This window comes from Tetrao urogallus (assembly GCF_951394365.1).
Source record: "Tetrao urogallus genome assembly, chromosome: 8".
NCBI classification, from domain to species: domain Eukaryota; kingdom Metazoa; phylum Chordata; class Aves; order Galliformes; family Phasianidae; genus Tetrao; species Tetrao urogallus.
Genome location: NC_136821.1, coordinates 4,761,666 through 4,787,135, shown reverse-complemented (window position 1 = coordinate 4,787,135; position 25,470 = coordinate 4,761,666). Strand labels below are relative to the sequence as shown.

General features: G+C 36.1%; 1 protein-coding gene across 1 annotated transcript in view; it reads right to left on the bottom strand.

The window, feature by feature from the left end:
- LRP1B (LDL receptor related protein 1B) overlaps positions 1-25,470 on the bottom strand; it is a gene marked incomplete at both ends in the record, with an annotated part of 589,444 nt that overhangs the window by 220,518 nt on the left and 343,456 nt on the right. Inside the window, one exon of the mRNA XM_079539425.1 lies at positions 18,475-18,637. Within this exon, the coding sequence (XP_079395551.1) occupies positions 18,475-18,637 (163 nt within the window). The remainder of the gene's footprint in view (positions 1-18,474; positions 18,638-25,470) is intronic.

Here is a 25,470-nt window from a genome sequence, read left to right as displayed (position 1 = left end):
AAACATTCACAACCTGAGTTCTGAACCTCAAATCCCTGCACAGTGACTGGTGGGAATGAAGCACTTTGAACTAAGATTCACAGCAGCGCTCTTCAGTTACAATACAAAACAACAACCTTCCCATGGCTGTTGTGTCTTTTTTATTATTTTTAATTAAACTAGTATTGCTAAGTGTGTCCTATGTGCTGAACTCAAAGCATGCCAGGGTACGTTCAAAACATGCTCTATAAGCTCTGCCGTTCAGTGTCCAGGTTTGAACATTTAATCTGTGAGTATCAGACAGCAGTAAACAAGAAATAAATTATTACCTGAGCATTGTGCTCAGGAAGGCAAGACTCATTTCAGTACCTATAAGCAGTTAAAACTCCAAGGAAAATCTAAAAGGTGAGGAAAATTTAAGTTAAAAAAAAATGTAGATAGGAAAGATCAAAGTATATCTTTTCTTTGTTAGTTACACTACTCATTAGGATTTGTTGTTAAATGTTTTAATCAAGCAATTATATTGGTATCAAGTGAAATATACTGTTAAAAAGGCACATTTTACAATGCCATATCGTAGCAACTTGCTAGCTGGGTTTCACCTGTTATTCACTGGATGAGACTTTCATATCTGCATGCATCCACTGGAATTTCAGAGAACCCATCCCCACATTTCCTTCTGAAGCTTTACATGCTTTCCGTTGCTAAGAATTCAGAATACAATCAGTAAATAAATGCTCAAGAGAAAAAAAAAAAAGTCTAATCTCTGCTTTAACAGCTATTTAATCGTCTATGAAAATTATTAACTTATGCACTGATAAACAACTTCAATGGGAGAGAACAGGAATAACTGGTCGGCCAGTGGCTAGAGAGATCTCTGGTGCTGAGAAAGAAAACACGCTGAAGTATAGAGGCTTCCATCGTCATGATCATGCGTAAGCCACAAGCCATACAGTCACCTTTTGTATTTCTTCTTCCATACTAACAAGAAGTGCCCTGGAAGCAGTTCATAAAGCTAAACCAACCAAAAGAAAGAAGGCATTTTGATACTAGAAATCCAGAGATCAAGTCACTCTGTATACTAAACTACTCCCCCTCAGAAGTGGATAGATGTTATCATTACAACAGACACATCACAAATACATTCAGATACAAAAACAGTAGCTATTTATAGAAAAAAATAATTAGATGTAAGTGCTCATAACAGATCACTGGACATTAGTGAGATCAATCAATCTTTGTTTTAATTTTAATTGGAATTCATTTTGTCTGAAGTTCAGAAATGGAAACAGTAAGAGCAGAATGCACATATTTTATTAGCAGCTGTTTTTAGAAAATATTTCCTAATGCCATCTAATGAAGTCACTGATCCAAGAAAGCGAGGAAAATCATTGAGTAAAGGAATGAAACTGGTGGTATTTATTAAGCCTCTCAAAGTTTATGTGATAAAAATATTGTCATTAATAAAAAAATATTAATTTTCATCCTTCTGACCAGAACTGACCAGAAGTATTTTTAGAGGTGGTGAAGTTGAGACCAGTGAGCTCACACAAATGAGAATTATATAAAAAGTTAAGAAACTAGTGTTGTTTTTGTACCTTACACTTGAACTTTATCTGTGAAAAGCTCTTTTTCCACAACAGTAGTGGCAACGAGTTTAAACACATCAAGTGACAGAGATGTATTCACATTACCTTGTATGCTAGGTGCAGCAAATATTTGCTTTAACCTCCAAGTCCTGCATTGCTGCAAAATTTATAAAACCATTGAGTATAAAACTTCTAAATTGTATTATTTGGTTCATTTAAAATTAATTTGATATACTACTGAAAAAGGGAAAGACTCAACATGGCAGTAATACACACCAAGTCATATAACACAACCTGTTTGGTTTTGCTTTCTCTTGAACAATGCCACATTTGACAGTGATTCAGTTCTGAAAAAGCTGCTTTAAGACCTTCTCTGCCCTTTTCCTTCTCTAACCAATTGGTGTTTTTTTTTTTTTTTTTTTTAACATCAATTACTATAATGAATATTGACATGTAAGTATTCACATATTCCACAGTTACCCCGTGAAAATTTAACATTTCTAGAATTAGGCACTTCATTTTAACCACTTACCAAAAGGTTTCATTTCTGATTTGTGGACTTACACCCACACTCACTCCATTTTCTCCATTTTTCATTTGGCCTAAGTGCCTGTTTCTTTCCCAGCCCTTCCAGGATACCTTTGTTGCCTCTTTTCTCCTAACTGCACTTTACATATCTTCCCAACTGAATGCTTATGCTTCCACCAGCCAGGTACCTTCCTGTCTTAAAGTACTGCCCCTTGGCTGCAGGCTGCAAAGGTCAAGCAGCCTCAGCTGCCTCCATTGGAGACGTTAAAAGACTCAGTCATTTCAGATTGTTTTTGAGATTCTGAGTTTGTTATAGAACATTGAATAATGGCAAATTTCTAAACAGAACTCATGTCACATGTAGATAAATTTGCTGCACTCTAACCACAATGAATTTTTCATTAAGATAATAATAGGAATTTCTTCATTTCTGTCATAAAGCTTTTTTATTAGTAGTATTATTTTTCACTTTAATCTCTCACAGTTCTACAGCAGCTGATAGAAAATAAGTATTTTTATCTAATTAAGCATCTTCAAGCAGCATTACACTTGTGAAATGCTGTCCTGGAGCACAAAACAGAAATAAAATGACACAGCATAAGGTAAAGGTCACCAACCTTAGCTTTTAAAATATGCACCTACAATTTTACCTGAAGAAGTCAGGGCACAATCAGCCAATGAGCTCTGAAGAAAGCACTACAAAGCATTCCTACTGGTAACAGAAGCACCAACTCACCCGGGCTTTAAATGCTTGAATGGGAGGATGGTGTGTGATATTAGAAATCAGAAGCTAAAAAAATCATATATATGAGAAGTGGAACAACACTGTTGTTCCAGCCATGTTTAACCCCAACAGCAACACAAGATGAGTTCTTCACAATGAATTCCCCAGGTTTCTGGAAGTCTAGATTTTGTGTAAATGAATGAATAAAATAAGAGGGCTATGCAGAGAGTCTAGAGTTTCACGAGCCTTTCCACTTTGGGCATTGTATTTCATAGACACAGATAAGACGCTGCATATATCACACAGGAAATCAGAATGATTAGTGAAAGTCACCTCTCATTTTGCTATTTTACCTCTTTTCTCTAGTTTTATAGTACAGTTCCTGCTAGAGCAGCTTATAGGAATGTCCAAATCTACAATGAATTTGAAATCTGAAGCTTGCCTGACAAAGGAAATGGAAGAGGCAGAAAATGAAGGATGCCAGTATCCTTTGAAATTTTGTGATTGCAAGGTCTAACACCTATATTGTTCAGTTTAGCATTTCAGATGGTTGGGCTTCATAATACTAGGTTTTGAAAAACAAAATTTGCCTTGAGAGATAACAAACAAAATATGGAAACTATCAGGCTGAGTTCAGTGATGTAGATGTAGAGCCAAAGTAAGTGCCAATTCTGCCCCCCAGGCCACAAGGGCTGCTGAACAGCAGAACTAATTTAGCTTTCCTTCTTTTCTGTAACTCACAGTGGTTGCCATTGCCTTGTTTGCAGCTTCTCAGAAACTGTTCCATAGTGGCACTTCTACCAGGATCAGGTAAAGCACTTTACTGTAAGAAAAAGTGCTGGTGCAGTGGCCATTTTATTTTGAAGGCCAAAAAACACACACACACACAAAAAAACAGTACCTAGAATTGAGAAATATTAAACATACATTCTTTTCTCCCCTGTTTTTCTTAGCCCAAATAGAAACCCCAGACACTTGACACAGACATCATTACTTTTATCACTGAAACAAATAACATCTCCAAAGTGAAGTCTCTACAATCTTCATCTTGCAGTTTTCCTTATCGTTTGTAGAAATCTATCCTATATTGCAAATGCTTCCTACAAACACTTGTGGGTTTCAAATTGTAAGTTAGGAGCTCTATTTCTCTGCAGTACCACAACAGCAAAACAAAACACTGGCAGGACACCAGATGCAAAAAAGACAGGATTTGGCTCATCAAGAAGGATTTGGGTCCCATCCAACAGTGAGGGAAAATTGAAGCTTCTATGACTTTCTTGAACTCCGTTTTACATGAAGTGGCCTATTCGCTGCTTTTGCTTTCTTTTTATCTAAACAAAAGTAGGCTACTTAGACTGATTTGCAGTTCACCCAAAGGAAATTAGTAAGTGAGATTTGTTTGACAGCGTGGAAGATTCTTCCCCACTCTAGAAGTGCATTCCCTTCGTTTTCCTTCAAGCATTGGGATAGACAAATATTTGGAGACATGTAAATTGAGTGACTATTTCTAACAATATTTTGATTAAAACTTGTGATTTGCACAATACCATTGTTCTTTCTAGTTCCTTGAAGGAGTGAAAATAACCAAGAATGTGCACTTTTTTTTTAAACCGTATATAATAACTTAAGTGACAATAAGACAGAACGAACAACTTCATAAACATATGAAAGTTACTGTCGTAGCTTTCCCATCTACCATATTCTCTTTCATCAGAGAGAAAACGGCTAAATTACCTTTCTCATCCATGGCAAACTGTGAATAAGAGCTCTAGAAGTCACCACATGCTGAGAAGAAAATACAGTCCAGGTGCCCCTGGTTATTACTAGCTGTCAAATTTTTTTTATTATTCTAAGAGGCCTGTAAGACTTCATTATCTGATTTTACAGCAGTGCTTTGCTGGTAACAAGTAAAATCCAAGAAAAGAAAGCATAGAGAAATGAAATTGTGCATGTTGGGAGGCAGCAGGCTGGCCATCCCAAGAGCAGAATTCTCTCCCCAGCAGTGAGGTTTGGTTAGAACTGTGGCCAACTCATTTTAAAAACTGTAAATCAAGACAAAACCTATGCCCTGGAAACAATGCACTGATTGCATGAATTTTTATGGATATGGGAACATGTATCTTTTCTTTTATTCTGATATCTATCCACGTTAACTCCTTCTGTGACATCCCAGCACTGTTTTTCCATCTTAAAGTTTTTCACTTTATTCTTCCTTCTTTCCTTTCAATGTTCTCCCCATTTGCTTTTCCAAATAGGGATTTCCCACATCCTGTTCTCCTGCTTTTGTCCCATCTCACTCTATTTCCTCCCTATCTACTTCTCTGATCTGAGATTATTTTTACTGCACTGAATACAACCTTACATTTCTTACTGCCTTTTCCACATCTGCCTGTATTATTTTTAAGCACTTTTCTAAAATACACAATAATAGAAAGGAACTGGAGCTTTCCAAAGTGATATTCCAAGACTAAAGATGCAGAGGCCTAAAGACACTAAAAAGCACAGATTTAAACATGATAATAGACAAGGCTCTGTAATTGTGATGTTCATATCTTTATTACAGTCTCTTTTCTCCTGAAACAACTCCACAAAGAAATAACATGATAGAATAAAGTACCCATCATTAAGCCCCAATATGTGTGAATATGGAGGTGAGCCAGAGGAGAAACAGACAGCTTATTTGGCTTTTGGTAAGATAATATTTGGCACTCAATACATTAAGTGGCAATCTGCATTGTGCTTATTTAGTTAAGCATTTACATTATGGTTAAATGGGAGAATAATAAAGAAAAAGGAGTTCTAAAATCTGCCATCAAACTATTCTACACCTAGGAATTACTAAAATGAGATCTAATACAAATATATATATATATTATTTTTTATTATGAAGGATGCTAATAGTAATACCTTTAGGGCTTCCAACATTTTATTTGTAGATGTTTTTATTTCTCCCAGTTCAGTCCCAAATTGGACCTCCAAGACAGTTTTCTTAAGAAATCTCATGTTTGGTATAACAGTCTCCACATAAGCTTGCTTTTCTCATTCACCTTTTGCATCCCCTTAGATGCAGCCCAAAATTTCTGCAGATAATGGGTTGAAAATAGAATGCAACAAACACAGAAGATACAGATGAGGATCCGACACAGAATAAACTTATAATTTTAGCACACTCATCTTTTTCAGAGTAATTTTGGGGTATTTTATCTGGGCCACTAACTTGACTGCAGATTCAATCCACCCCACTCCTGCCCACCATCACTCTAGATATATTCAACTGCCAGATACTTGCACATTCTTTGTCATTTCCTTGTGTCAGTATCTTCAGGGGATAGCTAAAGAGGTGCACAGTCTTTCATACGTGTGAGGAAGTACATTTGTATTTCTACCTAGGATTCCAATCCTTCTCTGAGGACACCCAAACTTTTTTATCTTTCTGCAAGATAGTATTTGCCATTTAATATTTTAGAGGATAATCCATATTGTATTTATTGAGTTGTGCTACTTGGAACATTAAAACCCAGGAACACTTATTCTACAGTACTCTAAATTGACTGCAGAAGATGACAGCAGAATTTCCTGGAGATTTTTACTGTGGTTGTATCTCTGTTTTACCATACGTATCTTACTGTACTTTACAGTACAGTCAGTACTGCATATGCTTTCATCCATACATTTACTTGAATGCAACTGACCAAACTTATTTTTGAATGACTACTTTTAATTACATGTGCTACATTCTACCCTAGAAGACAAGCAGAGCTTTACATTGAAATATTAACATTGCTTAGGCAGCATCACCTGCTACGTTCACCTGCAAAAGCAGATACCTCCTAAGGGATATATTTAGTTCACCTTTAGACTGAAAAACAACAACAACAACAAAAAAGAAAAAATCCACAAAATAAACCTCCAAACTATTTCAAAGTGATCTCACAGAATGCACAAGCACCATCTGACATAGCAGGGAAAGCACTGTGGGGCACAAGAGGCACCAGGGGCCCCATCTGGTGCAGCTTGTTTTGTCAGCAAGCGGAGAGCACTCACCCATGCATATGTTACTACTTACAGTGTTTAACTGATCATTGATGTTAATTATAATTAGATGTTCTCTGCAGAACTTTATAGCTTGTATGCATACAGGAACATAGACTTACTTCATTAACTAACTATAGCCTAAATGAAAATATTTCTGAAGCTAATGTTTCTGAAAACTATTAGCAGGATTTAGTAAAGTAATATTTCTTGTAACTATCTGGAAAACTGATAATGCAACCATGTCCCTAAGGAGAACTCCAGATGAAAGACATGAAGATCCTTATCCAGTTTATCCGACAGTTTATACGTAGATATTCACAGAAATAAATTGGTTCTCATAAAGCCTTTGTATTGCATATACCAGTATATTTGCCCTATTGAAAAGCAGTATTATCCTGTACATGTTTATTTTTTCCTGTTTTTAGAAAGGTCAGAATGCAGCTGGTGCTGATGGGCACCTGCTGCCAGTCGCTCTCCCATGAGCAGTCACAAGCAGGGCTTCTCACTCCCAGCACTGTGCAGCAGCAGCTTCTGTGCCTTCCAAAATTACTTACACAAATAGAAGGGGAAAGACTACAGAAAGAGTTTTCTGGAGTTCTGCTGTGCAGAAAGGAACTATCTTTAAGAATGGTAAACAGTGGATAATAGAATGTTTCAAAACACATCTTGTTTTGAAAGACTCCATTTTGCTAAGTCACTAAATGCTGTAGCTACTTTTACTCACTTTTTAAGGCTTATTTTTGTTATCTTGGATTCTTGCACAGGTCTAGTTTAGAGTATGGCAACATAAACTGTTTACTCCACTCATCTAAGGGGGTGACATCTGAAAGGAGCTGGAAAGAACAGGCAAGAACAGAAAAACATAAGCAGAAGAGGGAAATAAGAATGACTTCACCAAGGTAGCACCCACCACAGAACCTAGCTCCAAAGTAGTAATATTGCAGAGATAAAAAAGAGAACCGTGGCAAGCATCATATCAGAAAGCATACATAGAAAAACAATCAAACCCTAAAATCTTAGAACTTTCTCACTTCCCTTAGCTTCCTAGTAAAATAAAGACTGAATGGAGACTCTACAAAGCACAGCCACTCGGTTTGGATGAAGGAGGTTGTATTGGTGGGGAGTACAGTGAGAAGCATTGCAAGAAGTGTGTCTTCCAGTCCAGGTGAAAGATGGGTTAGATGTCCTAAAGGAATCTAAAAAGTCACTACAAGAAGGAGGAAATGAATTGTTCTTCATGTCAGCAAGCAGCACATTTAAAGGTAACAAGGTGTAAGAGGCAAGGAATGCAAAGGTTCACTGGATCTCTTTTTTAAAGATTATTAGATAAAACTCCTTGAGGAATGCTGTAAACTGCTTTATTCTACCTTCAAATATGATAAATGACCTCTCAAGCTCTGGTTCCCATATCTTTATCCGTATAGATGGGACAAGAGAGAGCAGGAGTAGATCTGTGCAACTAAGCCTTACACTGCGAGTTAAATAAGACCACTAAAGCCTATATCAAAAGTGTTGCAAGAGCAAAGGCAAGCATTCAAACGTTAGCAAGTACTACAGTGCAATGCAATCTTACATTATCATACTATATGACCAAAATTCCTTTTGACCAAGATGCTTACTCTTTCAAAACAGTCTGCCTGATGCACAGTGACCACATTGCCTGCAGCCCCATGCCCTACAAATGAAATGCATTTTGTTAACCTCACTGTCTCCTACCATTTCCTAGAACATCATATTTCCTCACAAAATCTTCCCAAGTGTAAAGAAAGTAATCTATTTTACCACTGAAATTAAATGCAGAATTTTAAATATTCTGATGAGTGCTCAACTTAAAATACATTTAGCTTGACATTGCACAGCATTTTGCCTTTGACAGTAAGACATTATATACTCAATACCTTGATCCAAATTACTTCAGACAGCTGGACGCAACCCAAACTGCTGCATACCAAGGATAAAGGTGACTTACGTTGGATATCCACATAACATAAAATACAAAAGCAGTAGTGTCTTTTAGAACACTTAGCTAAAATAATTCACCAGCAATAGATAGGAATGCTCACAGAAAATCCTGGACAAAATCCTGAGTAGAATTCAATTTTCTTTCCCGAGAAAATAATATTTTAAAAAAGGTTCATGCCTCCCTTACCTCAATCAATATCTTCTCTGCGAATGGAAAAAACAAATGAGAACAGCTTCATTAAGCCTGGTAGTTACCATGGTGTACAAAGTGCAGAACAGCTGGGGTAAAAGAAATCAAGGCCTGTGTATGTGAGTTTTATGCACGCGTCATGCACAAATACTGTGTAAGTAAAAAGACAAATTAGAACAGCCTCAGCTAAAACAGAATTGAATACCACCTGTTGGTATTCAGATCTTTCAAAATTAAGTTGCCAGTGTATTGAATACTGAAACATACATTTAGGTGTCAGTATTAAGATGTTTTGAAAAAGTACAGTAGATACTCATTTTTGAAGTGTGAGATACATATATTAAAATATTGGAATGCAAAGTATTAATGTTCAGAAAACTGCCTGCCTGAAAAACTGCCAAGCTTTAACGGTGAGTCTAATAGATAAGAAACAAACAAAAATCCTTTAAACTTTCAGAAGATTCAACATATTCATATTAGGAAACCTTGTTAAACACTCCAGAATGCAAACAAGATCGTGGCTTGGTGTAGTCAACCAATTTCTCTTCCAATTTAAATATTTTGGTTAGAGGTCTGATTTTCTGTTGAAGTCAGTGTAATCCCTGCTGGAAAAGCAGTTTTGCTTATTTTCCTCTCCTTATGCTCAGACAAAGGAGCTGTGCCAGCAGAAAGTACTGCAACATTGTGATAGTCTGCCTGATAATATCAGCCAAGAGGTGGTGCCAAACAATTTTTTTGTCTGAAGAAGTAGACAGGCAAAACTGCATGTTTACAAAGCTTAAAAAACCTCTAAGTATATAAGTAGCTATTTTTCAGCAGGTAAAAAAAGGCAGTAGGCTTTAAATAGTCATATTATATACGTATAATCTTTTTTTTTTTTTTTCATGTAAAATCTGTTAAATATAAATTCTAGTGTATTTTGGTTTGGACTTGTAGACTTGCTGTCAAATAACATAAACCACAGTGTAGCAAAGTTTAAGAAGAACCAATGAGAGCACTTTTCTCTTCACAGTCTTCTTCATGCTTGTCTACACTAGAAGTTTTCATCTACATCTGCTAATATCCAATTGAGTCAAGGTAAACATGTTTTCAAGTGGTGGCCTGGACGCTGTCCAAACTAATTCTGTAGTCTAGAAACACTGCCTGAGACCAACTGCAAACTTGGACCATATTTTATTTGTATGTGTGTCACTTTACCTATGAAAGTTAAATAACTAGCTCATACTGACTGGCGACGTCTTCCCCTGCTGTCAGTTATTTTGCTGTATTTTTTAATATGGTAAAGCAGAGAAAGAGATAAATACCAGTAACTCAGGCGAGCGAACTCATTAAAAAAAAAAAAAAAAGCTGCTCCCCACCCATGGGTGACATGCAGAACTGCTGTAATTAGCAGCATAGGGCACAAAGCAGTCACAGCACCAGTCCACCAGCCCTTCCTTAACTCCGTTTTCAGATGTACTGAGGGCAAAACCAACGGCTGAGGCAATATTACCACCATACCAGGCAAGAAAAATGTAGTTGATGTTTTCATGCATTGCTTTTCACCCTCTGTAGGAGAAGGCTGCTTGTATCACTTTGCAGATGCAAATCTAAATACAGCTTTTAAACATACAACGTTATAGCTGTCTCTGTTAAAATAAAGGCACTTTTTAAAAGGTAAAGATGCTGCTCATGAATGTAAACTTCTGCATATTTTCTGTTCTCCTTTATGTTATTGTCAAAAATCATTTTACACAGTTTTTCGCTTTCATTTGTAGTTAACCTCACCGCCTCTAAAAGAAAATTAAATAGAATAAAATAAGCCCTAAAATATTTTTGCCCCTTTTGCTTAAAAATATCTCCAACGCCTTCAAGAAAGGAAATAAAACAGCTTGCTACTTTGGGAACATCTCAGCTATACTTTTTAAATAACAATACTGAAATGTCAGTATATACATTTATTCACTACTGTTCTTCTAGTACCCCATCCTTTGAGATTACAACAGTTTAGGTTGAATACCAGGAAGAACTTCTTTACACAAGGGGTTGTTAAGCTCTGGAATAGGCTCCCCAGGGAGGTGGTTGAGTCACCATCCCCGGATGTGCTTAAAGGATGTGCTTACAGACCGTTTGGATGTGGTGCTCAGGGACATGATTTAGTGAAGTGTTGTTAAGGTTGCGGTAGTATGGTTAGGTTGTGGTCAAACTTGATGATCTTGAATATTTTTTTCTAACCCAAGCAATTCTGTAATTCTGTACCAGATTATAGATACATACATGTATACAGTCTCCAGTAACAAATCTATTTTCCCTGTTAAATAGATGTAGTCTTAAGAATTTTTAATGGAAAGTCATATGCAAACATCTTTTCCGCCTACTAAGTTCTGCCTGTAGCTTTCAAAGTCTCTGCTGCAAATTATTTTTTTCCCCTGAATAATGAACCAGCTTTCTATTTAATCAACTGTTCATATAAAACAGTTACAGCTTTTCCTCAACCTTTGCTTTTCTATATTAGACAACCACAAGCTTCTACAGCAGTTTTGCAAGAGCCACATGTTTTGTCATCTCTTATTTCTTGTTATTATCCCCAGATTTCTTCCAGTTTTCCTATCTCCTCCACAGAAAGAGGCAAAGTTTCAGCAAGACACATTAAAGCGGCAGAGCAATGATGGCACTGACATGCAAAAAGCCTGAGAACAAAACTGAGAGAAACACTATGAGAAAGCAGATGTGACATGACCCAAGAAAAGCAATTTCTATTAGGATGATATCATCAAACTACTGATGAATCAACTGAATGGGGTTCACCACCTTTGTGAATGTGAGTCGTTTTTGTTAATCCAGTACAAGACCAATGACAACATTTTTATACTTTAAATCCTGCATAGAAAGTGGCAGTGATTTGTTGGCCTTAAAGAAAGAAATGAATGCCTTGACAGTAGCTTATTAAAAAAAAAATATCTGCATTTCATACAGTTTCACCTTAGACCGGTGTAATAAATAAATAGAAAAAAAAACAAATGTGTGGTCATCACTATAAAAGACAACTTAGGGAACTTTGTAACATCATAATATTTTCTGTATGTTAAATAGGTGAACTATTTTTATTACTTTCATTTTGTTCATGTTACAGAAAAATACTTGAGTGTCCTTCTCTCAGTACACACACTCTGAGCACAGACTAATGCAAGTACTTCTTAAAATAGATGTGTCTTAGCAGTTATTTCATAAAATATTTTTATGTGCTTCCACTCATGCAGTGCTCTAATTCATACCAGAGCTTGTCTTCTACAGAAATGACCTTACAGTAGCTGACTAGATAATAAGCCCATCAGGTAATAAGAAAAATAAAATAAAAGGGGAATTCAGATGGACATGAACATAATGTACATGCATTATAGAGGCTTAAACTCCCATTTATATTCTCACTCAGAAATAAAGTGCCCTCAATTCTCTCTAACTTAATTGCTTTCATCTTGAAGGAAAATCACTGATAGGGTGATTTAACTCTTGTAGATTTTACCTGGACAATTCAGGGACTGGAAATAAAGAGAAAGGACTTCAAGACCTCTATACCAGGAAGAGTACTGTAACTGTTTTCCAGTCCTTCACCACATTTTAATTCATAAATTCAGTGTAATTTCAGTAAAATATGACAGTTTTGCTCAGAAGCTTAATTAGCTAGGGATCGAAGAACAGAGATCTGAGGGCTAAAATAAAGGTAACTACACTAATTACACAGTTTAAAATGAAAGCAAGAAGACATGTTGCATCAGCTCTGAATTGCCCCAGGTAATCAAATTCCTCGAGTTTTATTAGTGCTGTTGCTGTTCACATGTTCACCCTGGTTTGTTGAAACATTCTATTTCCACTGATATTTTTTCCACAATTATTGACACCACTCTTCTGCTTTAATTCTGCATGTGCATGTTTAATCATATCACATTACTGAAAGAGTGCAGGTGAAGATACTCTTATTTCTTTCTGTCATCAGGAGCAACAGCAAGGTTTCCCAGTGAGCAGATATGTACCACTACAGACGAAAATGTAGGAGGGAGATCTGAATGTTTTCTTGTCTTATTTGTTTTGGCTCCACTACTGCACTACTTCCACAGAGTTATTAATCATAGAATCATTACGGTTGGATAAGACCACTGAGATCATCTAGTCTGTTTTCTAACAGCCAGAAAGTGATTGTAAAGGAGGAGAATGACAAGAAAAAATGAATTCTCAATGAAATCTTTCAGGTCATCACTAATTATGATGAAGTTTTTTTTTTTTTTTTTCCCTGAAGAAGATTCTTTTCCAGGTCACCTTTAAAACTTTTAGAAAGTTATTGTGTCTTACATGTATCTTACAGCTCTTTGAATCTGCTTTGTAACGAGAAAAGGAACTGAACCCTTTTAATAATGGTGTGTTATTAAAATACTAATGATTTTGCTGTTAAAAAGTGAGCTTTAATGATTATAACACTCCTCTTTGATCACCAGAGAATGGTGATTAATCTGAGAGGGGACAAAAGTTTTAAGACAGATCTCTCTCAAGCCTTGAAAGTGCTATAAAAGCTCAGGGACAGGAGAGTGTAAAAGGGAATAGAAAAGGCAGTAGAGAATAGGTGTAGATGTTTTATTTTTATCCCAGAAGACTCCCCTGTCTAAATAACATTGAGGCAAATAAAGAAAAATATAAAATATATATACTGTCTTGACCTCCTCTGCTTTTTTAATTTCTGCTCTCTTTCTTCCCTGTGGGAAACTTCATCTCCTCATTGAAAACAAATCCCTGACATTCCTTGACTGTGAAATCACTGCAGTCTAGTCACCATCTATCTCACTGCAAGCCAGACCTAAGGCATTTTTCTTTCTCTCTATCTGAGCAAACTTAGGATTGACACCAGACCTGAGACCTTTCTCAAACCAGGCCATCCTCACAAACAGCCACAAAGATCCCTGTTCACAAGCAATGCTAAAAGCAAGAAATCAAATCAAATCTGATCCCTTGCCTCTACTCCAGACCGAGATCCCATTTTAACTTGAAATTGTCTTTTACTGCCCATCCATTTGCCTTTTATTATGCTTGATTCAAGGCAAATAAAAGGTAAATGCAAACACTAACCATTGTTCTGATTATTGTTCTGATTTTCTTTGAAAGATACAGGTAAAGAAAACAAAAGCCATTTGATTTTTCTATTTAAGATTGAATCAGAAAGGTCTTCTGTCTCCTCATCATCCAATTTACTTTTCTTTGGCTACTGTGCTATTTACAGTACAGATTTTCAAGGCTCTGCCTATTCAGATACTCTGTCAAAGACTAGAAGTTTGCAGAACTTTGTTCTTCTTAGGCTTTTCTCACCAATGACTTTGTTACTGTGAACTGCCCAGTGAGCCTCACAGTACATTTCAGCCTGGTCCAATAACTACATCTTAAGAGGATCACATGCAGCTTAAGAAAATACCTGACTATAGCTGGTCACTCTGGCTGGTAGCAGGGCTCAAAAGGCCAACATCCAGCTTCTACTACACAAACTAGAAGGATTTCAGACATTCAATACACTTAAAAGTAAAAATGAAGGCCTTAAAAGACAGAAGCAACTTCCCTTGCTTCCCTTGTTCACCTTTGTGAATAGGAAGCATTAGCAAATCTCTGCTATTGTAGATCTTAAATGAATCTGTATATATATTTTTGCTATTGTACCTGTACAATTGTACAATTAATAGGTGTACAATCAATAGGTGTACAGAGGCTAGGCTTAGTAAGTTTATCATGGGGGAAAGGATCAAGATAAACGGAAATGCTCACTGACATTGTGGGCTCACAGTAAACTCCACAAAGAGCGATCTCCAGAAAGAGACCCTTCCTTGGTGGCAGTCAGCATTTAAATGGGATCTGGGACAGGTGGAGCCAGACTCCAGCCCTTTCAGTAGCACAAGTGAATTGCCCTCACCTGTGCTCCTGGGCTGACTCATTGCTTGCCTCAGGTGGTCAATCAAAGGTTCAGGCCACAATCAACAGCTCCCATACACTACCATTGTTTTTCTCTGTAGTTATTAGCATTGCTTGGAAGTATTGCATAGCACTGTCACACATTAAGAGATGCAGTTACACCCATTGTATCACAGGCCTTTGCTGGATGTCTTCACAATTGTTGCGTGAAAGAAGCACCATTTTTTATTTTTTATTACTTTATTTCTACAAGGTAGCAGAAGGAAAAACCGATTAAAAGATTTATTCAAATATTTACATGACACACAATGTTTCGGTATTGAAGTGTGAGCTCACTCTCCTTACAAATCTCTTTAGCAGTTAAATCTTTTCTCCCCATTGTTATTAACACGACTTTTAAATGGCAGCTACAAGATCTCATTACTGTGCCTTCAGTCTCTAATTGGGCATCCTCTGCCATTCTTCTCTCCCTCCTCCTATTCTCTCCCTCCATATGCCTTTCCTTTCTAGTGATTCATGTCTAATGCATGCACACGGTGTCTAATCCATTTCCTCACTCCCAGTACTTGACTATATTCTACTCTGCATCCTCCCACTCACCAGCTTTGCACCACACATCCTTTTTGTAATCTCACCCCGTGTGCCCCTTTTCTACGCATACTCATATGTTTGGATCAGTTTTATAAGTGTGCCCCTTAAAATTCATATTTTTCCATAACCCTTTGAGGTATAATAGAAAATTACGACCAGCATCCCAAGTAGCATCAGACTCAATATTACAGGTCACATGTAACCAGGCCCAGGGAGCAGAGCCTTGCTTCTCTCAACTTAAAGTTCAGTTTAAAAAAAATAACAGAAGTTCTCATTCAGTCACTGTGTAGTATGAAATAAGCTTAGTAGTTCAATTGTATGCACACAAAAGAATATGTAAAACCATCACCACTAAATACCTAACAAAATGTAGAGGCATAAAGATGGAGAATTCATCATGTTCACCAAAAGTACTAGATAAAGTAATTTTCAAACTATTTTTTTTTTTTACTTATTGATAAATGGAGAATTTTTGCCTCACAAAGCAACAACTAAATGTAGCTAAAACTGTTCAGATGTGGACGCATGAAAATAAAGGGACTTAACCTTGTGCTACTAGGAAGAAGTTCATCATAGATTTGGTGTTCAGGATCGAGTTCAGAATTCCTTAATTGCTTTCTCTGTAGAGGCATACTTCCAGCTTTTTGAAAAATGAACATACTATAACAGTAACATGCATTAGAAAAGCAAATATCTTAAAATGTGATTATACTTTAAAATGTATTATTTTCAAGATGTATAAGAAAAGCCCAAAAAAGCTTGGGCTTCATATTTAAACAAACAAGTAAATAAATAAATAGCAAAATCAGCAAGTTACCTATAACAAGGAGATAACACCATGCTAATACTTTGACCTAGTGTAGCAACTGGACAGATCAATACAATGGGAAAGGTGTTACAACAAAGGCATGATGATGGAAGGGTCAGCACCAAAGAAAGGTACTGTAAGGAAAGGGAAGAAGATTGTTCACCTGCTTCAGAAGATCCCAGGTTCACAGGGGAAAGCTTCACTAAGAAGGGATCTCCAGAGAGAGAACTTTCCCCAGTCACAGTCAACCCTTAAATGAGGTCTAAGAGAGGTGCAGCCAGGCTCCACCTCTCTCAGTCACACACATCAATTGCCTTCACCTGTGCTCCCAGGGCTGACTGGGTCTTTTCCCCAGGTGCTCAATCAGTGGTTCAGGTCATGACTCAACAGTTCCCATACAGCTAGAAATCAGTCTCAACAAGAATCAGCATGAAAGAGTAAAAAAGAAAGATTTAAAAAAAAAAAAAAAAAAAAAAAAAAAAAAAAAAAGAGGAAGAAAACATTTTTATACAATCAGAATGTGTTTGATTATCTCTTTGCATTCTGTACCAAAACCCAGTTGCTAACAAGCACAACAAATGCATAAACTGGAGGTGATCAATTAAGAAGTATGTTAGATATCTCATTAACCTAACAACATATGTCAGATAATTAACAAAATTGCCAACAAAAACTGTAAAGAAATAACTCTTATTAAGTGCAAAATATGAATTCTGGAAAAAATAATAATAAAAAAGAAAATCCAGCCAGTTTTTCCACCATGAATAGATCAGTATTGCTATGTAATGTTACAGTGTTAAGTCTCCTTTGGACTCCCTCCTGTCCTGCACTTCCATCTACACTAACATAGATAAGATGATAAGGCACTGGAAAAGGGCACTATCTGAATAAGAATGGTTTGCAGCAAGCAAATAGATGGAAAATTAGTCTTTCTTTTTCTGTTCCATCCCTCCTTGCAGATTCAAAGTTTACCATAAAATTCTTACATCTGTGACAGATAAGATTATCTAATGACAAGCTGTGGATATATTTACTAAATCCTGCAAAGAATATACAAGTGAATGTATAGAAAAAAAAGTCTGCTGCTGGCAAATTTGAAAGCTTCAACTTCTTTCAGATCAGAACATGCAGAAAAATCAATTTATATGTGAATTTTGATCTTTCTTTTAAAACAACACTGCAGTCAGTCAGATCAAGTCAAGCTTACCATCTGCTGTGGGTAGACATACAGCTATATTCAAGACTTACATTATAAAACTTCTTTGTAAACTTTACATGCAAGCTGTTCTTGTCAGAATTAAAGTCATGGTGATCATGCATCTTAATATTCAATCAGGCTTTAAACAAAGAGTGACAAAAGTCCACATATGGATGACAAGCTGTTCTACAGTAAATATTTTTGTATTTATTGAGAAGGGGCTTATGGCAGTTTAGGATGTGTTCCACCAGGCATTTCAGCTTTAACTGCTTACGGACTAATAAAACCAAAATAAAATCCCTTTTCCAAAATCTTTACTGAAATTTACAGTTTTTAAATTAACTTGATCATTCCTATTTAGCTGCGCTTTTACTTCATCATTTGCTTAAAGTTTTTTGCCAGCTGGTGGCTGTTAGGAACAGAAGATTTTTAGTGCCCTGCATTTTGAGCAAGGCTTTATTCCCAAGTGGTGCTGAACATAACTATGGAAGAGAAAAAGCAAATACCATGTGCTTTTATCATTGTAGTCGACCCTCTGAAGCAGATTAAAAAATCTCCTACTTCTTTTTTAATCTAATTAAACTTGCTAGAGCCAGTCCTCATATTCCTACAGATAAGGGAACACAGTATAAAACATTCTTTTTCCATATACTCCAGTTACGTATAACAGAAAGAAAAAAAAATCTCATGACTAGTAGGAATAAAATTGGTTTTCCAATTCCATTTTGAAAAGTTACAAGTCACACGTTGCTATTAATATTGTTAACTACTTGCTGCAATTGTGTTACAGATTTTATTACAGCAACTATAGAAGTAACTCAGGAATGCAGGGGGAAAAAAAAAAAAAAAAAAAAAAAAAAAAGAAAGAAGGAGATACGTTGTGTGCAGTCACAGATAAGCATACTTCATATAAAATCAACATTTCCCAATGCAAATAAATAATCTTACCCTGATGTTGGATCAACAGCTATGGCCTTAGGGTTACTGAGGTCCAGCTCAATGAGTGTAATGCACACCGTTCCATTCTGGTTGCAAACGAAGATCCTATCACTGACATGATCCAGAAAGTAAAAATTTCCAGTGATCCAGTCAATTGCTATTTGCTGCACATCTGCCAAAAATAAATAAATAAATAAATAAAAATAAAAAAATGAGAAAGGAGAAAAAAAAAAGCTCAGAACTGCAAATGTAATACATGTAACTGAGCCAATAACTGCTTCACCAAACAAATGCTCTACTAAAGAGCTCAAACTGTTTTTACAATGAGAATGTATATGGCATACAGTAAAGAATTCAGCTCCCTATGGGTGAGTGCTTGTGGGAGAGAGTTTTCCTTTTCAAGTACAAAAGTCTCATTGCAACTTCAAGGATAAGAAAGGTGCACATCTATGTGTAGTTCTACTGAATATTTTAATTTTTGTCTCTGGCACTTTTAATGATATATTCAAAAGCAACATCACTGAGTGTTGGTGCAGCTGTGAGAGAAGGACTGGAAATGGACTATAAAAAGGTTATTAGATACATGTAAAGGCAAGTAAAAACTGACTGTAACTACTTATGAATCTCAAAATCTTTTGTGTAGTTATTCATAACTAAACTGCCCTATGCAATAGCAGATGTGTGTGCAATGAATTCACTGTCAACATTTATTTTTTCTTGTTCTGAACAATCTTCATCTGTTTTTTTTCCATACTTTCAGTTTTTTGCATTTCTATTATTCTTCATGTGTTTTTTTAGTTTATTCCTCTACTCGAACAAGAAACCATCACTGCTATCACATGCATCCTCTATTAGAGAATATAAAGTGAACCTGACTGAAAAAGAAATTCCAGTCATTAAGTTTTTGGCAATAACCAAGGTTTTATGAGTTATGTATTTCCTAAATACTTAAACTACACGTGGAGACCCATGCAATGTCCTTCAAAGTGCAGACAACATAAGATTTGCTCAATAAAATATCAGGAAGGCACCAGCTGTATTGCATCTCAGCCATCCCATTACACAGTTCATTGATGTCTCTTCTATTTCAGATTTCTCCCCTTCTGCTATTCATTTTTCTTTTAATTCAAAGTGAATATTATGCCTCTCCCCTTCTGATAGCTCCTATTATGAAGACATGCTGAGCCACAATAAAGGAATGGTCCATTTAGTCCAGGATCCAACCTCCAGAGCAGGCCAATGTCAGGTATGCCATGAGATATACAGAAACACTAAAAAATATTTCATACAATAGGAAGGAAAACATTTTTCTTTTTCCTTGTGAAAACATTTAAAAGATGTCAGAAAACATGTAGTCCCTCTGGAAGTCAGTAAGAGTTTACGCAGTTTCCACTTCCCAATTTCAGAACTTGGATTTGGAAAATGTCAGTTACGAAAAATGAAATGTTTATACACATGAAATTAGTAATTAAATTCCTGCAATGTGAGTTCTGGAAGACTGCTACACTTTGGGAAGCAGAGAAATAACCTGCTGGAAAAGGATACTCATTTCTTTTTTTATCTATTTTTTTCCAAGTTTCATACATACTTGAAAGGCATGATATATGCAGCTTGTTATATCTGTTAACATAACAGATAATGTGTGAATATTTTTACATCTTTAAAATGCAGGCTTCATTTTTTTCAGATGTTCATTAACATGTCTTTAAAAATAAATGACATTAAGCAGGTGTTTGTAGTACACAAGAAAATTAATTGGAGGTCATACTAGGGACAACGATTTGCATCCAATAGTTGGAACAGAGGTTGCTCAACAGTCAAGGAAAAGTGAGGCATCCAGAAGCAATTTAACAGAATAACCTCTATGTCAGAGACTTCAAAAACCATTTGTTGCTCTTAACTCCTATTTTTCTGCTTTCCCTTCCCCAGCAGGTTATATTTGAGAAGAGCATAGTACCAGCAGCACAGGCTATTTGCAAGATGCGAGCTCATTCCAAATGCATTCCTTCTAAAGCTGCTCATTACGAAGTATGCTATGCTAGGTCACAGGTTCCAGAAAAAGAAGCATAGTAATTTGTATTTTTCTCCAGAAGCCTACAACATGAAATGGAGGAGGCCTCTCTCTCTCTCTATGCAAAGAACATATCTCCCAACAATAAATATTCTGCTGCTCAGTGAAATGTAGTAATTAACTTAGACATTCAAAGCACGGTCGAATTTTCATTTAACGGTCAATCTAACACAAATATATTGTGTATTTTAAATTCCACTGTTGTGTTTTAGGTTTCGTCTTTTTTATACCATCAGTTCTTCTGTACTTAGGACACATCCAATTGCTCACAAGAGAAGTTTAAAAAGAATTGTCCAAATATACTCCGCTGTGAAATCATATCCCACATGAGAAATTCACTCATCTGGCAGCTTTTATGAATCAAACTTTTAATATCTATGGTTTTAGTAGCAGCTATGCATTAAACTGCTTTGAATGGCTCCCACACAAGTCGAATACACTATATACCATAGAGATAAGGTTTTGGTTGCACTGGAGACTTTTAAAATATATAGTTATGTGCTCAAGATGTCATTGAATTTATTTCATGCTTGTTTCTGGATTCATATATTAAAACCCAGTATGTGCAGATAGCTGGTCTGCTCAAATTTTTAAAGTAATTATTCATTTTTTCTTTTATTCACACAGTTTTGGAAATCTCTAAAAAGAAATGCTTCCTCCTGAAAACACATACATTTATTTTGAGTAACCTTGTATATAACTTTTAGGCTTTTTCCCTATTTTAGTCGCAGCTTCCATGGAGTATTTCTGCCAAATTTGGACAAGTTTCCTTTATTGCTTTCTAAAAACCAGAATTTCCTCTTCAGGACTTCAGAAAGAAACACTAACATGTCATGTCATCTAAATCTTAGCCTAGTTAACGACGTTGTGTTGAGAGCGGGCACTAGTAAAACTTTTTCTTTTTTGAAACACACTACTATTACCATAATTTGAAAGAAATAGAGATTTCCTATGAGGATGGCTATGTTTTCAAAAGGAACTAGAAATATGTGTCTTAGGACCGAAATGCAGTTTATGAAAATCAGAACTGTGTTGAATAATTGTCTACTTTCATTTTGAATTTCTAATATATATCATGGAAAGCTCACATTTTAATTTCAAATGGGGATTTGCGCAACACAATTTCAGTAAACAAAAAGAGAATAACAGTTCCATATTCTTGTGTTTGTCCTACTGCTGTAATCAAGGATTCAACACAAGCACTGTTCATTAACATAAATAATCTAGCAGACTTTGTTACCCACAAACCTGCAAGAAAAACCTGAAATAGAAAAATTAGAATGTTTTCTCTCTATGTGCGCTTCAGTAAAGCTTTCTTACTTTTAATGCAAGAAATGATCTAAGCAAATGACATGGGGATCTGGAAATAGCTGGAATCTGTGTAGAAACCTCCAAGCCAACAGAGGAGTTATTTTAGAGGAAATACAATTAAAACTAAAAATTCCCAGTGTGTCGCACATAAATTTCTGGTTAATAATTAAAAAGACAGATGACCTCTCTATTTCAAGTGCAAATGCTTCCACTGTATTACATGTCTAAATTTTTCCTTGTTCTGAACATGAGCGTAATGGGAACTCCCTAAAGATCTTGGAAATCCATTTAAGACTCAATGAGCAACAATTCATTGACAATTCATGTGATGGGGAAGTGGTTTGAAGTTGTGGTAGCAATGACCCCCAGAAACACAGTCTGGAAACCTCAAGTGAGGGGAGGGTAGGGGAAGGTAGTAAATTATGCTCCTACTGCATCAAAGCATCAAGTGTTTATGTTACAGGCATCTTTCCTCACTGTAAGGAGCAGCTCAGTGCTGTCACAGGTAGTCAAGCCTTTTAGGAGCCACTAGTTTAATTTAGTCTACTAGAACTGACTCAACAAACAGGAATTTTGAAAGCTGTGCAAGTTTTTTGGATGGTTGGCCATATGCTAGGGGAATGAATGCTTCTGAGAAGTGAGAAAGGATTGCTCCAATCAAACCTTCAGGAGCTTAAATATTCCTCAGGTGAGCATCCTACAACATGGAAGATGTCAGCATGGTCCCTGACAGCTGTGCAGTGCAGGAAAGCCAGGTTGGTGCTGCTCAAATGCCTCGTTGTCAGAGGAGTCACCTTCAGTCCCCTATCCACCAAAGGCTCTCCATGTCTCACAGGCATTTTCACACCTGCTTTCTGTATAGCCTGTTGTGTCATGAACTGTTTGCCTCTGGGGCTAGTTTTCATCAAATAGCAGGACTTCAGAGTTAGCTTCCCTGTATTTCAACTACGGCAGCATCCCCTGATTTCTGCTAAAGTCAAGATAGGAAAAACAGGAAAAAATGTATATATTAATCTGGAATCAGACTCCATGAGAAATGAAGTAACATGAAAGTAATTAAAAATTAGGACAACATATTTGAGAGATTTTGTCTGTTCCTTATGATTCCTGAATCTTCAAAGTGTATTTTATTTTTTTTCTCCAAATACATGCACTTAACTTCTCCACAACTAAAAAAACCTTTGCATTTTATTTTATTTTATTTTATTTTATTTTATTTTATTTTTTTTATTTATTTTTTTTTTAACTCAAATCTGAGATATTTTACAGTAAGGCTCTGTGAATTGCATAAGGTAAGCAAATGATAAATGTGCCAGGCATATGCCATATAATTTACTCCCTGTTTAGAGAAAAGAAAAAGAAAAGATAAAATTACATATTTACAACACAACTAAAAAATTTTGTTCCAAAGAGCAACAGAAAGCAGCTCGAAGACAGGCTTTTTTGTCAAGTTTTGTGTAATGAGACCAACAGTGGCAAGTCTTTCTTTTACTTAAACAGCCACTAATAATGTGACCAGGTAAACAGTAGTTAAAACATGCTTAAATGACAGGCTGTGAAATCTGCTTCTGCTCTACCTCTTTTCTGAGAGTTATATTCTTAATTAGCAGCCCAGACAGCCTTGTAGTGACAAGGTTAGGTAAAGTTAGAACTGGCATAGATAGATTTATCTGTGCCTCTCCTACTGATAGCAACTGGCCATAATTGTGTCTGCAATGCCATTTACAAAGTATATTTTTTATTAAAAATGTCATCATTCAATAAGTCAGACAACGTTGGTGTCTAAACTTTAAACAGACGAGTCCTGAGTGATTACTGCATATGTTTAAAAATGAAAAATGTAATCACAGATACCCATCTAACTTTTCCAAATGTCTCATCCTCAAATATCTAATTCCTTTAAAAAAATCAGATTGTGCTTGTAAGGAGTGTAATGCAAAATCTAAAACATATTGAATTTAAATAAGCACTTTAAAGCATCCAGACTACAAGATATTTAGAAGAGAAGAAAGCTTTTTCTTTTGTTTGCTGGATAACACAAAATTTCAATAAATTGGGTTACTGTCAAAAATACAGTTGGTATTCTTCTAACCCTAGAGGATATTAGAATATAATGCTTTAAAACCTATAAATGTGAACATTTAGACAATAGCAGTTTCCCCAAACTGAAGACTTTTAAAAACTATGATCCTATTCTAAATATTATGAATACTTAATAAAAGCATCCTGATGGCACATGAATTGATCTAGTCTCTCAGAGATGCCATCTCTCCAGTCACTTGGAGACTCAAGCATTCTTACTAGATATGGAAGAGAATATGCTTAGGTTTATAATCAAAATTAAAATGTTTAATATTGTATTTTTTATCATTCTTCTGGATGCAGTCCACTTCTCAAGAGGAGAAGGTCTAGCTCCAGGAACTTCACACCATTTTGGAGCAGATTCATTGCAAAGGACTCTATAAAGACTGTGGCACAATGTGCCCAAAAAAGAGATCACTGTTAGTTCTCACCTGTAAGATATCCTCTCTAACTGATGACAGGATACTCTCAAGCAAGCCAGATCTACAGGCTACTGTGGCACAGCACATATATTTGCTATTAAGCAAAAACACAAATAAAAAAGCCCACCTGGTGGCCCTCTTCTACCTCCAACTTGTCTTGCAATAGTCCTGTTGCTTACTGCTTTTACTTATACAGAAGCTAGATTCTTTCAGGGTGGGTTTTTTTTTCTTTTGGTAGCTTAGTTTCTGGCGCTGCTGGGAGGCCTAGTCCCACAGGTGGAAGTTGGGCCAAGCAGTAGTTAAGACTAACCCATGTTAGTACGTGGGTTGAGATGGCGCATGGAGGGAGAAATGCACATTGAATGGTAAGTCTGTTTCTTCCATTGGGAACCCTGCAATCTACAGAATAACAGCAAAAATCAGCCCTTTATTTTCTAACAAATCTCTGTTTACAGAGCATTTGGAGGAAATGCGCTTATGATGGATCCCAGACATGCTCGGGTTATGAACCTTTGCCAGGGTTTTTACAGTAGAGTAGCAAAATCTGCTCCTAAAGTTTTTAGCATATTTCTTCTTTCACTCACGTTATGATTCTCTGTCACAACGCATCATGTTTCTGGAGTGAGTAAAATAAGTGAAATTTTTCTCTTTTTGGGTCTTGAGTCAGAAATTTGGCTGTGTTGCCAGTAGGGGCAAATGTGCAAAGCAGAACTGTGAAACAATGAAAGAATGTCAATATGAATGGCCCTGTTTTTTAATCCTAGGGATTTAGATTTTTATAAGGAGGGAATATTCTTCTGCCAATCTCATGTTAGAATCAAGTAAGAATAGTCAAAAACGTAACTTTTCTAATTTCTGCATTACTGAGTTTCAAACAGATTGCCAAATGATTGTAAACTTGTAATGGGGTCCCAATAGACTGCATACATGCTGAACAATAAGGACAGATTTATAGAGGTACATAGCTATAACAGTGTTTTTTTTTTTTTTAACTGCACATTGAAAAGCTTCTTATAAATCTACTGAGACTGTAAATCAAACCCAGTTATTTACTTCAAAGCTGTTAAGTCATTCACTGTTAAAATTAAAGCATAATTCAGCTGCAGTAGGCATGCCATC